The sequence below is a fragment of the Phasianus colchicus genome, chromosome 19 (genome assembly GCF_987193195.1).
Source record: "Phasianus colchicus chromosome 19, bPhaCol1.hap1.1, whole genome shotgun sequence".
In the NCBI taxonomy this organism is placed as follows: Eukaryota; Metazoa; Chordata; class Aves; order Galliformes; family Phasianidae; genus Phasianus; species Phasianus colchicus.
Genome location: NC_143454.1, coordinates 10403170 through 10419660, shown reverse-complemented (window position 1 = coordinate 10419660; position 16491 = coordinate 10403170). Strand labels below are relative to the sequence as shown.

General features: G+C 40.1%; 1 protein-coding gene across 4 annotated transcripts in view; it reads right to left on the bottom strand.

Annotated features, from left to right (window-relative positions):
* Window positions 1-3600: 3600 nt before the first annotated feature.
* CAMSAP1 (calmodulin regulated spectrin associated protein 1) overlaps window positions 3601-16491 on the bottom strand; it is a 28541-nt gene continuing 15650 nt past the window's right edge. For all 4 annotated transcript variants that reach the window (XM_090121631.1, XM_031601883.2, XM_090121632.1 and 1 more), the window contains 13 exons: window positions 13963-14104; window positions 13240-13379; window positions 13047-13143; window positions 12430-12607; window positions 11622-11716; window positions 10961-11045; window positions 8133-10569; window positions 7292-7428; window positions 6994-7202; window positions 6807-6909; window positions 6338-6453; window positions 5997-6115; window positions 3601-5756 (listed from right to left, as the gene is read on the bottom strand). In XM_090121631.1, the coding sequence (XP_089977757.1) occupies window positions 5454-5756; window positions 5997-6115; window positions 6338-6453; window positions 6807-6909; window positions 6994-7202; window positions 7292-7428; window positions 8133-10569; window positions 10961-11045; window positions 11622-11716; window positions 12430-12607; window positions 13047-13143; window positions 13240-13379; window positions 13963-14104 (4161 nt within the window). In that variant the 3' untranslated portion in view covers window positions 3601-5453. The remainder of the gene's footprint in view (window positions 5757-5996; window positions 6116-6337; window positions 6454-6806; window positions 6910-6993; window positions 7203-7291; window positions 7429-8132; window positions 10570-10960; window positions 11046-11621; window positions 11717-12429; window positions 12608-13046; window positions 13144-13239; window positions 13380-13962; window positions 14105-16491) is intronic.

Below are 16491 nucleotides of genomic sequence, written 5' to 3'. Positions count from 1 at the left end.
CCTAAGAACAAGTGTTAAATTTTTCTAAATCCTCAGACTCGGTTACAACACAAATGTAAAGATGAGAATATTTTATTTTTGTAATGGTTGTGGCACCACTGCTGCATCAACAGGAGCTGCTGCTGCTCACCCAGGGCTCAGAGCAGTGGGTGCTGCACTGAGGCCATGCAGGAGCAGAGGAGGAGGGAGGTGCTGCACTGACTGCTCCACCCCAACAGCTCCAGGTCCCTGTCATTTGTTTTTATTTTGTCCCCCAGTTTTTCCAATGAAATCCAATGGTTTCACCACCAGCAGTGAGTGGCACAGCTGTGGCTCACAGCTGGCTCAAAGCTCAGCACTTTGCCCATTGGGGAAGCAGCACTCCCCAGTCCCAGAGGGGATGCACACAGATGGCACTGCTGGCCCAGGGACGCTTCCTCTTCCCCCACAGCTCCCCCTTACGGGTGAGAACACAGCGCTGTGGCTCCCAGAGCAACAAAACGCCCTTAGGAGCCTGTTTTTCTATAAAGTATGCAGAGCTGAAAGGCCCCAGGGAACGCAGACACACGGGAGGGGGCTGCAACAGTCCCAGGTTTACTGGCACTGTGGTCTATGGCACTAACAGCTCCATCCTCTGAACAGGGACCACATCCTCACACCACATCACACGTGGCAGCACTACTGAGTATTCACACACCCATCCCCATTTTTACCCCTCTATCTGAACACGGCCTTTTTACTTCCTAAGGGGGAACTGCTCTCCAGGTCAGCTCTGCGTGGGCTCCATCAGCCACAGCCAACAGAAAATGCATCCTTCCCTCTCCAGGGCCTCATTTTGGGACATGTATTCTTGGGGTTCACTATAGACAGCCAACTGGAGATGTTTTTGTACGATTCCCGTGAAGATGTTTCACATTTCTGTAAAGAGAAATCGAAATAAAACAGCTGCATGCAGCAACAACAGAGACTGCTGTCTGCCTGGTGGCTGCAGTGTCCTGGGGTGGGCTCTGAGGGGGAGCACGGAGCTTCTGTCAGCTTCCAGTAAGGCTGGAGAAATTGCTTTGTTTTCCACGACAGCTTCACGCTGCGTTACACAGCCCCTGCTAACGCTGGTGCTCAGTGAGGGCTCAGGGCAGACTGCTCCCCATCACTGCACTGCTCCTGGGGCTGTGCTGCAAATTCAGTTTAAATAGTTAAATAAATAGTTAATACTGAATATTAGTTAATAGTTGAATAGTTAAATAAATCCCTCCTGCACTCTGGCAGCAGGAACGTGCGCTTGCTTTGCTCACAGGCATTGCACAAGGCAGGCAGCACAGAGGAAGGCAGGCACAGCCCCTGGGTTCACCATGGCATGGCATCTATTACTGGCATCGCTCATTTTTGCCACTGATTCTATTCAAACTTTGAGTCATTTCTGTCTGCACTCTGAATAACTGACGGTAACATTCGGAATGATGCATGAACTGAAAGAGCAGCATTTAAGTAAGAAATCCTTTCAGTTCATTTGACCTTCATCCAGGAGGGACACTCCATTTCCTTCATATGGAGAGCACACCTCCAAAAGCATCACTTCATTGGATGCCTTCATGCTATGGCCTGCAGATGACTATGTACAACAGAGCAGAAGACACATACATGCATTTGTTACTCCTTCACACCATCAGCTCAGTCACAGCCTTTCCTCTTTAAACTCCAATATACTGCCTGGAACAGAAGGGTGAAAGCACTCCTTGTGTGCCCAAACACACCTGCAAACAGGAAGCTCAGAACCACAACTGAGAGATTCCACTTGCACAGTTATCTGGTATCAGTAACACAGTCAAACCATAACCATTATTTTCTACTTTTTTTTCCATACTCTGAGTCACAGCCCAGTGTCTGCATGGTGACCTGGACTTCATCACAAACACTGAGCTATGGCACACCTGAGGTACTCACATTTCGTTCAGCTCTTCTTGCAGTCCACCAAAGCAGAGTCCCATTCTTCCCCAAGGTTCTGAGACCTCTTCTGGGCTTTGTCACATCTGTACTCCTTGGTTGCTGTGAGCGCAGAGCAACTGAAGCTGTGATCAGAACTGCCATCCACAGAAAATTTAGGGATGCTGTAATAAATGCGTAACAACAACTACAGAGGTCAACTGGACAGCCACACACCTCAAACTACTTCAAGCTGTCCTGAAGGACCTTATATAGCAGTTTTCACTATAGCACTTTACAGCTGGAAAGATGGTAACCCAGGGGAGGTGCTGCTGGCACGAAGCAGGATGGGTACAGGATCCCAATGGCACCAACTTCAGAGTGAAGACATAACTGAGTGTTGACACTGCTGTATCAACTTCGAAGACTTGTGGGGAAAACGACCAAAACCAAAGGAAAATTCAGGGTCTCGAGAACTCATTCATGTCTCTCTATCTTTCCTCTGTTCCCAAATCACTTGTCACAGTGACAGCTCCCAGAAGAGGCCTGTTTGCACACTGCTACCTCTCCCATGTAGCAAAGTCGCGTGGTTTTGTGCTCTCAGCCCTCCCACAAGTCCAACACACAGCTCTGAGCTGCACTCAGGTTTTCAGAATGCCTCAATGTGTTCAAACTCGGCTACTTCTTACCTGAACCACACAGCATGATGAAAATGAGACAAAGACACATTAACTACAAAAGCAAAACATTATGGGCAAACACACAACGTAGTGATGTATGAAAGCTTCAGAAACTGCACTTAAAAGCACTTTAAAGATGTACATTCTTGTATTTATTAAGAAACGAGTAAGAAATCGAGAGAGGTCAAAAGGGAGACCCACACCAATGCTGCCCTGTGTGCTAATAGCTGAGTGCAGCAGTGCAGCACACAACCTGCAGCCCATTGCCATCGGGCACCACCAGAGCCAATGCCTCCATGTGGCACAACAGGAACAGCTGCAGGCAGCCCTGGGGAAGGCTGAGCTCAACAGCCAGGCAGTACATTAATGGTACTGAACCTTTCAGTCCACTCCTTCCTGTGAGCAGCAAGATTTCAGCCTGTAGGAAATAATACGGAAAACTAAAAATAATGTTGAAAAGAGACATTAAAAAAAAACAACCAATCTCTACAAACAAGGACTATTTTGCACAACAAATCTATCAGTCAAAAATATTTCTAAGTTGGAAAAGTCTGCAGCTTTGAGATTTAAATGTTTTTGTGTTGCCAATAGAGGTGCATTATGAGGCCTCAACAGTCAATTTATATTTAAATTCCAGAGGTGGTTTGTCCTTACACATCACAAGCAAGCTAACACCCAGCAGTTCAGCAGAAAACATTCTATTGATGCTTCTGCCACTGTCTGAGCACTCAGATCCCAGAAAACTCACCAGCCAGATTCAGGAGTCTGAAGATTGATAAAATAAATCCTTTAGACAACTGTTAAATCACTTCCCAATTTTCTGAAAGCCTGCTGGTCAAATTCTAGCACATTTCAACCAAAGTCAGGAGAGTTAAGCTCTAGTCAAAGATATTACAGCTGCTGACAGATGAAGCTTTCTAGGAGCACAACTGAACAGAATAGCACATCTTTAAAGCATATTAGTTCTTTGACGGGATGAAGCATCACAACAACAAAAGGTACACATGAAATAAAAAGGAAATCAGTTAATGATTTTTATTAAATTTCAGTGCTTTCATAAAATAAATATGGTATATAATATCAAACAGTGAGAAATAAAGCACAAGCATGAAAAGCATGGTAACAAAAGTTACACTCATGACGGTGTTTAATACTTAGCACTTTAGAAACCATAAAGCCTTTAATTATTTACAAGCAGCAAACTATCTAACATCATTTACAAAGTTGCAGCAGCCTATCAAGAAGTACTGGAAGGGGAAAAAAAAGATGGAGAGATCACAATGGAAGACCTTCACTCCACTCTACCTAGTTAGCTCTTTATTACGTACCCTACTTTCCCCTTATGTACAAAACTTCTTGTGACTTCCATTATTCTCAGAGTTTAATAATTACACTGCATTCTATTGCAGAGCTCAGTTCATCTCTAGGATTGATGTAGTGCCTCCAGCACTTACAAGTGATGTTTTCAAGTAACACTCCAAAGAAAAAAGTAAACATGTGCAAACCAAAGTTACAAACCTAGGTGCCCCTTAGGCAGTCACCCCAGATGGAGCAGGTGCTGGTTAGCAGATGAAGTCATGTAAGGGCTACAGAAACCTACTGGGAGGTCCAGCCTGGGCAGGAATGGGAACACCTTAAAAACTGGAACGGAACTGCAAATACACCCTGTCACCACAGAGAAAAATGTAATCTGCTGAAACACAAAGATTTTTAAGGTCATGACTCAAGATTTAATATTTCAACATGAAAAGAAATCCAAGCCATTCGACTTATTTGGGCTTTTGAAACAAATGCAAACATCTCTGTTTAAAAATCGCTCTTAAATGAGAAAAACAAATCAATATATATTAATATATCACCCAAAATAAAAAACGTACACACTCTTCATTTTCGAGCATGCTGCTCATTCAGAAGAAAGACAGGACAGAGAAAGTAGAATTACATTTCATGATATAATAAAAACATTAAAATTTGTGATCGTTAAGTGCACCATCGTACAGAGTAGCGTGCTCAGAGTGGACATGTTCTATACCTACCAGGATCCATCTTTATTAAAGCAAACAAATCTTTAGGACACTACCTGAAACTGATAACAACTGTGCTCCATTCAGCCTGCTTGCCTCAAGTTTCAATCAGGCACATTCCAGCCAGCAGCACCTGTATGCCTCTTCATGATTGTATTCCAGAGATCTTTCAATTTGTGAACAATTTTTAGTCGTTTTTTGATGTTTTTAAAAAAGACTGGCTTTTGCAATGCTTATTCTAAACAGATACTGCAAGTAGAACTCTGTTCTGAGCAGCACAAGTTGGGACTTATTTCAGAAATCTGAGAGCTGGGCTCACGTTGGCAGTAGATACAGTACAGCTATTTGACGTATTAAACAGTTCCTCAAAAAAGTCTGAAAGGAAGATTTCCCTAAAGACTGTTTTAAAAAACCAAACCAAACCCAAAACACTTCACCCGAGATCTGTTCAATCTTCTACTGAAGTTCAGAGCTTGCCAGCTTTAAGAACGATAGGAAGGAGGCGGCAATGAGGCGGAGAGGAAACAAAACCAAATAATTCCCAATTTGTACCGATGGAAAGCTTCAAGTAAAAGGAAACCCACTTGTTAAAGATCTTGCTACATGCACAGTCCCTCGTCAGTTGAAAGCCACAGTAGTTAGCATTGGGTGTAACAGCAGATTTATCATTCATAAAAAACACTGATAATGTTCCTTCATTCTTAATAACTTGCATCCATGGTTTCTGTTTAGAAACTTCTTAAAAAATGTTTATGGTTCTGCACATTTCATACCAAACCAGAGGAAAACAGTAAACATGTCTTCATTTGATGCAATCCCGTTCAGCAATCTCCTCCCCAAGAACTCAGTGTCATTTACGAGTCTGAGTCTTCTTTGGCACTGCAGGTCGCTTGGCTTGCCACAAGTGGTTATGGATAGTAAGAGCATCCACACTAACAGACATGGTTTTGGCTGGAATCACATTGAACTGTTTTCTGTCTGAACTGTATTTGTAAAGTTTGTCAATCATTTTCTTGGTGATGCTCTTTGGCCCTGTTCCAGTCAGCTTGTAGATTTCTTCAGTGTCTGGATAGTAGCAGTAAAGTGCTCTGAACTGGCAGCCAGCATCACGGAACAAAATGATGTAGTGGTTGGCATCACATTTTTCAAGTTCCTGCATTAAAAATAAGCAAGTAAACATACATGGAGACTGCTCACAGTGAAAGCTCCCATATGATGTGCCCAGTTTTTAGCTTTCCCACATAGCTAAAACAGTGGATTCTTCTTGAATAGCATTCCTCATTTCACAGGTACATTTTAGGAAATGGTAATCACCACTATGGATGAGTAGGATTATGAAGCAAGCTCTACGAGTGAACTTGACTGTGAGTGCATTCATAATTTTATTGCTTACCTCTAATATTGAATTCTTATGTGGTTCATTCACTTTTCCAGCAAGACAGCAATGAGATATAGCATTGTGAATAATAGGTTTGTTTGATTTGCTGCTGGGCTCCTTAAATAATTTTGGACCTAAGGAAGAGAAGCAAGCAAACTTTAGTTGTCCAACGCTTAAGAACAGTAAGATTTTAATTCATCAGAAATGCTAGAAAAAAAAACAAACATTTTCTTCTATAACTTATTTGTAGATATTAAACAGAACAAAATAGGCTTGACGGGTCACACCAAATGTATCCGAGCTTTACATAGCCTGCTAATCACAGTAAATGCTCAAACTAAAATGAAAATGGTTACCTGTGTATTCTGCCACTGAAGCAATAGAAGATGCAGTTGAAGCATTCTCCCAGTCTCTTTCTGTGTTTCTGCTAGGATTTCTGCTCAGTATTGGTAATGACTCCATAGATTCAACTCTGTTGGGGAGGGACAGAGAAAATAAGCATTGTTTTCCCTTCAAATCTTCAATAAGTTCACCAGACACTAGCCCTGAAAAAAAAACTACTGACAGAATTACTGTCCCTCTTCCTCCTCAGAACTGTCAGATTCTTCCTACCACATTATTGAGGCAAACTTTCTATTGTTTTTCCCCAAACAAATAAAATTTCAAGTTTGTACAGATTAAACTTGGCACCCAAGTAAAACAGAAGATGAATTAGCTAATTATTGTTGTGCCTCTATTCCTGCAAACCAAAGCAAACAACACTGAATCCTAACGCTCTTGTAAGGTAAGATAAAAGTTTACTTATTTATTTTTAAATATCTCTACCTCTGAGATGGTGTGCCACCAGAGTGTACGCTTTCAGGTTCTGTTGTTGCTGCTGAGGCCAAAGAAAGACTGGAACCAGACTGAGCACTGCTCAAGTTATCAGCTACAAAAAAGAAGAGAAAACGTGAATATATTTATTAAAGCAGATTACCAGACTCATAGAGAACAAACAACTCAAAATTCTTACGAGTAGAAGAACACTTTGTCCCTGAATCACTGTAAGATTCCTCACGATGGACTGACTTGGGCCTGGGTTTCTTGGGCTTTGATTTGGGCTTTCCAAGCCCTTGCTCCTCCAAGATTTGTTGCTGTTTTTTCCTTAGATATTCTTGCTTGATAAGTTCCCTACGAGCCTTCTCCTCTTCTTTGCGTATTCTGTCCTCCTCAGCTTTGCGACTGAAAAGCAAATCACAACAACATTCAATATGTAACGATTTTCCTCATTTTAAAGATAAAAGGAGCCATCCTTTTCCACATGCTATTACCGAGCTTCATCTCTTTTTTGCTCAACTTCAGCCTCCAGCTGCTGTTTCCGAAGCCGAGCCTCCTCAGCTTTGCGCTGCTGTTTTAGAAGGAACGCCGCACGTTTTTTTGCCAACTCATCTTCTGCTTTCTGTTCATCCTGCAAGATTCACAGGGATAGAAAGTCGTAAAGACTACAGGAAAACACATCAAACTGAGTGTCAAGGATTGCTGAGGATTCCAGGAAGATTTTTAAGGAAAACATATGGCAGTACTTTTGGAAATCTTTAGATCATCAGAATTGAAGAGTGTAAGTCAGAGAACCATACTGAATTTTCTGGTGTTCTCCAAGAGAACTTTAACACCAAATTTTCCTTTAAGTCCATAAAAAGAAAACAATCCAGGGTCTCACCTTACTCCAATTTGTTTTAAGTAAACTTAAACAGCACAAAACCTTGTAAAACTGTAAAGTATCATGGAACTACAATGTTGTCTAGAGTGGAGAACACAGATAACCCCAGCATAATGATAGCCTTTACATCAATAAACATGCACCACAGTATATAGCATCAGAAGACAAATTTACTGAAGTCAAGACCTGGAGTTTTTTTTAAAACAGAAATGGATAAAGGAAGTATTGTCATGTCAGCATATAAAGTTGCCAGGAGATTGCCCTCTATCAGATGACCGCTTTCATACAATCTAAAGAACTTTTCTCCTGAGATGTGTTTTTTTTCAAATCCTGATTGCAACCAAAATGCATCCAGCTCCACCAGATGACTCAAGAATGAAGTGGCAAAAACAAGTTCTTAACACTAGACAAAAGTGTAACAACAACTAAACATATAACGGTAACATATTTACCTTGAAGAAAAATCCCACACCAGACTTCTGGTCACCTTCGCTAATTATATCCGCAGAGCTATCCTGGTTCTCAAGTTCTCCTTCATCTGGAGCTTTTAAGTCAGACAAATCTACTTCAATGAGATTAGCTTTGCTCCTCAGTGGCTCATCCACAGGGACATTTTCTTTTCCTGAGCCATCAGAAGAATTCAACCCTGTTTCTTTGAAGCTGTTATTCATCTCTTTGCTCATCTCAGAAATGATATTTGCATCTTTAGAGGTGGAGAGAACAAGTGCCCGTTGATTACTCTCATCATGAAGTCTATAGGTATCAAAGAAACACTTTTCTTGAGAACCACTTCCCAGATCAGGACTATTTTCAGAGCTTATTTCTGTTGGCGTCTTCGACAAGCTATTGGATGGAAACGGTCTTAAATGTGGCAAGGTTTCTAGACTTTGTGTTGGGGTTTTAACACGCGCTGAGTTTTGTTGTCTGTCTTTAGGGACTTTCAAATCAGCTGGTCTTCCTGATCGAGGACTCCTGCCCTGACCAAATCGAGGAGGTTTACGAAGACTGTTCATTCCAGTTGGGGACAGGGGCTCAACAAAATGGATCGATGGTTTTACCTTTTGGTCCTGAGAGTTGCTTCTGGTTCCTGGTGATGGCACTGATGGAGATTTCATTAGCAATTCCTGTTGCTGAGAAATCTTTAATATAGCCTGCTGAAGTGTGCTGATTGTTTCATTAAGCTTTTCAATAGAAAGATCACATTCATTAATATCTACTTCTGTAACGCTGTCTTCCAGAAGAGCAGCAGAAATAATTTTGCTTTTTTCCAATTCATGTATAGCAGCAGGATCTTTTGGTTTATGTTGCTCAACAAAAGCTATGCTTTCTTGCATTTTTACTTTTGTTACCTCTTGAGAATCATTAAGCACGTCTTCTCTTTCCTCCTCCTTCACAAAATACTCTTCGGACTTAGAACCTAAAGAAACTTCATCTAAGTCTTCACCATTCTGCCGAGGGTATTCTTTTGGAAAATGTTCTGGTTTAAGTGGTTGTGGAACATCGGGAGATTTCCCTTTCTTAACAACATGCAAGAAAGCTGCCTTGCCCAATTTTAGTCGCTGCCTTGCTGATAAGGCTTCCATCTTCTTCTTCTGAGCTTCTATCGCTCTTCGTTTCTCTTCCAACTGCATATGAAGCTGCACCAATTCAGAAGCTAGAAGATTAACATTATCTTTATTTGGTCTGCTGGGGCTTTGCTCTCGCTTCTGTTTCCACGTGGTCAGTGGTGCTGGGCAGCTTTCTGATCCATCTGGTGTGGTCTTTTGTGAACTACTTGTGCTGGACTTAGTTTCATAGCTATTAAGCCTCTGAAGCTTTCGTTCTGCAAAATTGGTCATTCGGACACTCCCACTGGCCATGGACACACTGCTCACCTGGGAAATCGTACTCAAACATGGGCTGGAACGCCCACTTGCATCATCTTTATCTTCGTGTTCTTTTACCTTCATATCTTCTTGCAGCTTTGCAGATTCTTCCTCACCTATGTATTTAGCAACTATTGGATGGTCATCTAAGACTACCAAGTCCTGTTCAGTGTCCTCTATGTCTAAGAGATCAGAATCAGAGTCCTGTCTCACCATAGTCCATGTAGTATCTGGAACATGTAAATTGAGACTTTTTACATAACTTACGTTGACTTTACTAGCCATGTCATCATCAGATTTAGCAGCATGAAGAAAAAATCCTCCAGCGGGTTGATCCTGAGCAGAAGGATCTAAACTGCCACTAGCTAACGGTCTGGAGGCTTCTAACCCTGCCTCCATCAGGGCTACTGAGTCTGCAGCACCGGACTCAGTAACTGGAGTGAAATCAGAACTAGAAATTGGAGTAAAAGTCCTACTGAGATCATGGTCACCATGACTGCTACTTGTTTTCTTGCGAATCAAAGGCAAGTGTCCCTCATTTAATCTCTTTGTTATAAAACTCCTTTGTTTCCCCTCCCCACATTCATCCTCTTTATTTATTATTTGTTTTTCCTTTGCTGGCTTTAGAACTGCAGGCATTAAAGGCTCCAAGTAGAAACTGTCTGGTTTGCTTTCTGAAGACTCGCTATTTACTTTTGGAGACCATGCAGTTGCAACTATGCTGGGTACTCTGGCTGCTGCATTCTGCAATTCCACGTCACCACGGTTTGGCCTTTCTTCAGATCTGATTATTGCGATAAGCTCTTCATCTTCATCTTCAATTTCAACATTGTTCAGCAAGCTCTTCCCATTAGTTTTCAATGATGGAGGATGGGGCTGGTTTTTTGGAGTTACATTAACGATGTTTGAAGCAAGACTGTCTTTGCTGATTGATCTAGCCAGACTAATGCTATCACCAGACCCCGGGTCCACATCAGTACTGGCAGAATGATGAAGAGCAAATGGTGTTGGCTGAGACAGAGGCCTAGAAAAGATAAGAACAGTCTACTGAAGAGAAAGTACAAAAAGTTATGATTTGCTGAATTAAGGACCATAATACACAAAGCCAACATTTCTGTGCTATTTGAAAAAGGTAGTCTGTAGAAAGAGTGACCACCAATAGTAAGATAGCAACCTCAGATACTTAAATTCTCAACAATGCTTATTGCAAATCATGTTTGAAGTATGTTCACCTGCAGCAATAAAATCAGTCATCCCTGAAAATGCTTTTTTTTTTTTTTTAATTAAAGAAAACAAAGTTAAGCAACTCTCAGTCCATTTCTAAGGAACTGATACCACATTACTACAAGGAGATTTGTCACAGTATGGACTATCCTTCCATTAAAAGTACCGTAAAACCTAAAAGCACACATTACCTGGGTTTCTTCTCTGGCCATGCAAGAACTGAACCTCGTGGCTGCCCATCAACACGGGTCAGAGAATTAGAACGATGTCGATGACCTACAATATTTTTTAAATTAATGTTTTAGAAACAATCTTTAAGCTAAGAGTATCACTGCCTTTAATAGCAAATATAATACATTATTTCACCAAGAGATGGCAGCAGAAAACAAATTTGCTAAAATATTAAAGAAAAGTAAACAAAAGCCTGGTAAAATACACTGACAAAATGGCACTGTATACATAAACATATATATAGACACATGTGCATACACATCTGCATACATTTATACACATATTTGAATTCTGCATTTCCAAGCATGGAAGTGCTCAATTTGCTTTCCTCATCCCTCAGCTCACTCCCCAGCCCCATCTTTTTTTTCTTTTTTTGTTTTGGTTTTAAACAGTCTTCATCGTGGCATGTTGTAAGAGCTCAGGCAGTTGAAATGAAGTTTGGTCAGTACTATTGCTGATAAAAGAAAATAAATTCTAAGTAACTCTGTGTAAGTATAAAATGCAAATTTTCAAAAAGTACCTTTAGATTAAATTTATTGCCTTTACTTAGCATGTGTATTTTTTGTTGTATTGACATTGATTGGCATTGCCTTTTGAAATGTAAATTCAAAGTAGACTTACCAGGGCTGTCTTCACCCTGTAAAGATTTTTGCTGTTTCTGTCTCAAAGGGAGCAGTGGATGGGAAGGGCTAAAGGCAGGGCTTCCTCCTTTGCCACTAATTCAGAAAATCAGAACAGTAAGAATTCATTAATAGAAGATTTTTTTTTTCCTATAATAACAGAAAAAAGTTATACAGCAGAGAAGTTACAGTAGTAATAATTGCCCCCATTCTCCCCTAAAAAACAAGATTACATCATCAGTATTAAAGAACTTAAAGAAAAATTAAGAGTTCATATGAAACAACAGAAAAGTAAACTACTATCTGAAATCAAAGTGCTTTATGTTGTTAAATACAGTGGCTTTAAAATGTAGCTTAGGTAACAGTACACTTGAGACAAAGTAAAGGCTGAATTAACTTTCTTACAGCTCTCACAATTGGTTCAGCTGAAAAACCTTGTCACTGACTTCCTTGTGCATTGAATCAGTTAAGTTTTTTCATACCAACATTTAAAGAACATGGCCAGCAAAGATCAGATGCTTGGACAGTTTTCACATTTCACACTACCTTCAAAATAGAAATTAGAAGAATTTATTCTATAACACAACAGTAACATTTGGTGTTGAGGCTCACTGGAATTTGCCAAAGATCAAACATAACAGTGCCAAGTATTTCTTTGAACTTCAGAATATTTTACATATTGAGTGAATTCAAGCTGCGTGCAGAAAATCTGTAGCAAAATCAGAACAGCTAGAAGCAGAATTTTCTGTGTGATCCAAATGGAAGCATAGAGTAGAAGATCAATCTAAACAACATGAAAACAGACTTACAGGTAGTCAGGTTCTTCAGGGTGCAGGTAGTACCTACTGCAAGCTTCAGAGCCTGCCTGAGCTGAGGGCTGCACGTCTGCTGGATTTGTGCTAGCAGGACTAGCCATGAAACTTCTCTTAGTTGCATTGGAAATAGGAACGGGTGGGCGGCTGCTCTTCTGCTGCAACACTGTTTTAACTGTGTATATATTAAAAATTGTGTTAATGTTACAAATAACCATTACAATAACAAAGCAGAAAAGAAAGTTTCAAATGCAGTACACTATAGTGGCAATTTTGTGACACAAAACTGAAATGCAGTAGAAGTAATAACCTGTATTAAAAAAAACATATATTCTGATGGCTTTATTGGAAAGGGAGTAAATGATGAGTGGGTTGGAGTAAAACAACAAAAAAAAATCTGCTTATCACATTCCAAAACTTAGAACCCAATCCATAAGTGGATTTAGGACTAACCTGCCTTCCATTTTTTCCATGCTTTCAAAGAACGCCGCAGCAAGCAGAAAGCTTGGGTAGAAAGCAAGCTCCAAAGCAAACAGCAACGTGTAACAGCTTTTCATTCTGATATAAATATTCTGAAATAACTCACTAATATTTATGAAACGTAAAAGACTTACCATCTTTTATTTCCTGAACATCTCTTGGTTGTACAAAGTCTGGTTTGACATTCTCAAACCACCAGAAGAGTTCCGCAATGAATACCATGACGTTAGGCTAGAAAAGAAAAAAGTGCTCCTCACAGTAACAAAATAACTGCTAATGATTTGCCTACATTTTGTTTAGAAACGTGTCCTTCATTATGTTTCTTACCTTTAAAACTAAAGGAGCATACAACATGTCCTCCAGTGTGAGATAAAAGCATTTGTTTAGATATTCATTTGAGAATTCTCTCAAGAGTTGAATATTATAAAGGCTGTCAGCGATTGATGTTACCTCCTTCAAACAAATATCTAGAAAGGTAAGAAAGACAAGTTATGGCAGTACTCCAATGAGTTAAACTTCCATCCACAGCTAACAGAAATACTATGCACAGGAACTTCAGAGTGCTTATAAAGCATCACTTCATATTTAATGGCTAACAGTGCATCTTTCTACCTCGTAAATACCAGAGGATCGGAAAAGAAGGAAGAGGAAAAGCACACACAACCAAGTATCAATTTGGTGCTTGTTTTACAAACCACATATGATTTTCATAGTCACAGAAAAGGTAAACAGGCACAAACTATACCCAGTGATAAAGTAAAAAAGCAAAGAAAACCAGGTTTGTATATAACACAGGGCTGGCAGTTCAAGTTGTATACATCTGCTGATCACCACAAGAACCATGAGCTAACAGTAATGTGTGTTTATTTCTTTTTAAGGTTTAATTAGACCAAGCTCAGTAATATTAAGAGACAACATCGTATCACCTAGATCTATTAAAAAAAAACAGACTACCTCCTGTTACATCTGCTGCTTTTTCATTTGATAATTCATTTCTAGTTCAACTTCCAAATACTTCAGAATACTCATCTAAGAAACTTTTCTACATACCATCTAGCTTCATTTGCTCTGGACAATAATAGTGTATCACAGCTAACAGAGCAGCACCATCGCTACCATCCTTCATCAAATCCTCCAGCAAAGGAAAGTAAGGTAATTGCCTGCTTGACAGATGGTCTCTTCGGTAACGCACCTGAAAAAAGAAAACTGGTGTTCATGTGATGCCAAGGAACACAGGAGCTGTAGTTAAGTACTGAAAGCTCTTTATGGTGGATCCTTCATAGCATTTTACTTTATCTAAGTCAAAAACAATGTATAAGGTTATACTCTCCTCTCCATAGAGGCCAATTCAGAAAAATACAGTGCTTCCTTTTTAAACATTCTCCTCATATCTGGAAGCAATCCATGCTGAATTCCTAGCTTCATAGACACGTTTTAACTTAATGCAAACTAATTTAAGTCAAAATCCTTCCACGCAGATGCACAAATGCAGCAGACTCAAAGAAAGAGAAACAGACAAATTACATGTATACATTTAAAGCTTCAGGGGAAAAAAAATTAAGATGAACTAGTGATTTCTCATGTGTTACCCACACGCAGACTTGCCACCATATCACCAGAGAGCAAAGGTTTCTTGGAGAGGTTCAGAGCATTGTATACAATAGTAACGTGCAAAGGAAAAGATGTGGCTTTTCTCAAAAACACTCTGTGAGAGGAGGGGGAAAGGCTGAAATCAATTGCACAATCCTCCTTGATTTCACTACACATCAACATACAACTCCTGCTACCCCTGGACCCTCACATAATTTTGAGCTTAGTTGATGAGTATCTAAAGAACAAGTCCAGCAATTTTTGCAAGAAAAGTTTCAGCTCTGATGTCTACTAACAATCCATGTGTTGGACTGGAGGGCTATATCCAAGTCCCAGCAGCAAAATGATCCAGCAAGCAAAAAATAATACACTACAGAGCCCATCAGAAGCATCTTACAGTGATGGAAAAGATTCCTTTTACACCAGTACATTAACAGCACTTAACATCTCATGAACTCTCTTGATACATGTGCTGGCCTAGCATACTGCTATACAGAGAACATCCTTAATGAGCATAAGAAAGTTTTGTTTTATCAGTAATACCATAAACTTTCCAAGATAACCCGGGCAAGCTCTCTGTGCACACACACACAGACACACACACTCACTCACTTGTGTCAATTTAGGATGGCACAGGCTGAGAAAAATTAAATTCAAAGGAAAGAAGGTCGCTCATATGCAATTTAATAATAAGAATTTAATAATAAGGAACAGTTCCATTTATTTTGAACAAATATAAATACAGCACGTTATGTTTCTCTGGCAAAGGTAAGTATGTCTAAAAGCAATGTCTACATGCTATTGCTATTTTCCCAGGTGCAAATGATCTTTTTTCCCCAGCCTGGAGCACTCCACAAATATGTAATGGAATGTGAATCATACTGTACCACACGAGCATATTCCACTGGTTCCAGCATGCAGTGCGATATGGCATGCATCAGATCAGGCTTACACAAAAAGAAATAGCAAGATATAGGATGGTGGTTATTCAAACACGGAACAAATCAAATGCATCAGCAACATCCATTATGCACTGGAAATGCGGTCATTAAGTCTGATAAAACAAGTGTGCACATAAGGTGATCTGGTTAGCTTAAAAGGTTCATCGTTTATCCACTTAGTTGAAGTAAACAAATTAAAAGAAACGTCAGGAATTTCGTTTTGTATTTCGGTTGCTTCTCTATTTAAAATAGGAACATATTTCTTTTCCAATGGGAAAGGAATTTAAATGGAATTTAAACCAACCACGGTCAATCTGTTTCTTCTACTCTCACTTCAGAGTCTCTAAACATAACGTAAACCTACGCAGCTTCTTAGCACTGCTATCAAATGTAGGCCTCCAACACAGATGAGACCTTTGAGCACACAGAACACAAGAGACAAACTGCAGGTCAATACTTCATTACGTTGTCACGAGTCATTAAACGAGGCTGGCAGCCAGGGCTCTGGCACAGATTTTATCAGCCTGCAGGTCCCTACTCCCATTCTCTTTATTTCAGATATTTAAAGTTTTCAGTGAGGTGCACTTGGTTGAAACAAACCCAAGATTATAGAATCATAGAACAGCTTGGGTTGGAAAGAACCTCAAGGATCATCAAGTTTCAACCCCACTGCCACAGGCAGAGCTGTCAACTGCTTCTTCAAGTATTAGGAGCAAGAAGGGAGAAGTGGAGCTCAGTGTGGAAAGGCAGAAATGGTCAGAGCACGCCTGCCTTCTCCAGCTGCACCACTCTTGGGAATTTGCAACTGAGACAACGGCTCTCATCCTCCCAAACAGAAAATGAGAAGCACCACATCCAGCAAAGTGGAGGACAAAGGGTACTGAGGCCAAGAGAAACTCAGGAACAAATGAGAACCTCTGCAAATTCAGATAAAACCAGGAAGCTCAACTAAAAGCAAGTAACATGAACTCCACTTTATATAAAGCCAAAACCTACATATTTTTATTCCCATTTTCACACTTCCCCTAAAATAAAAATACTGTCTTTC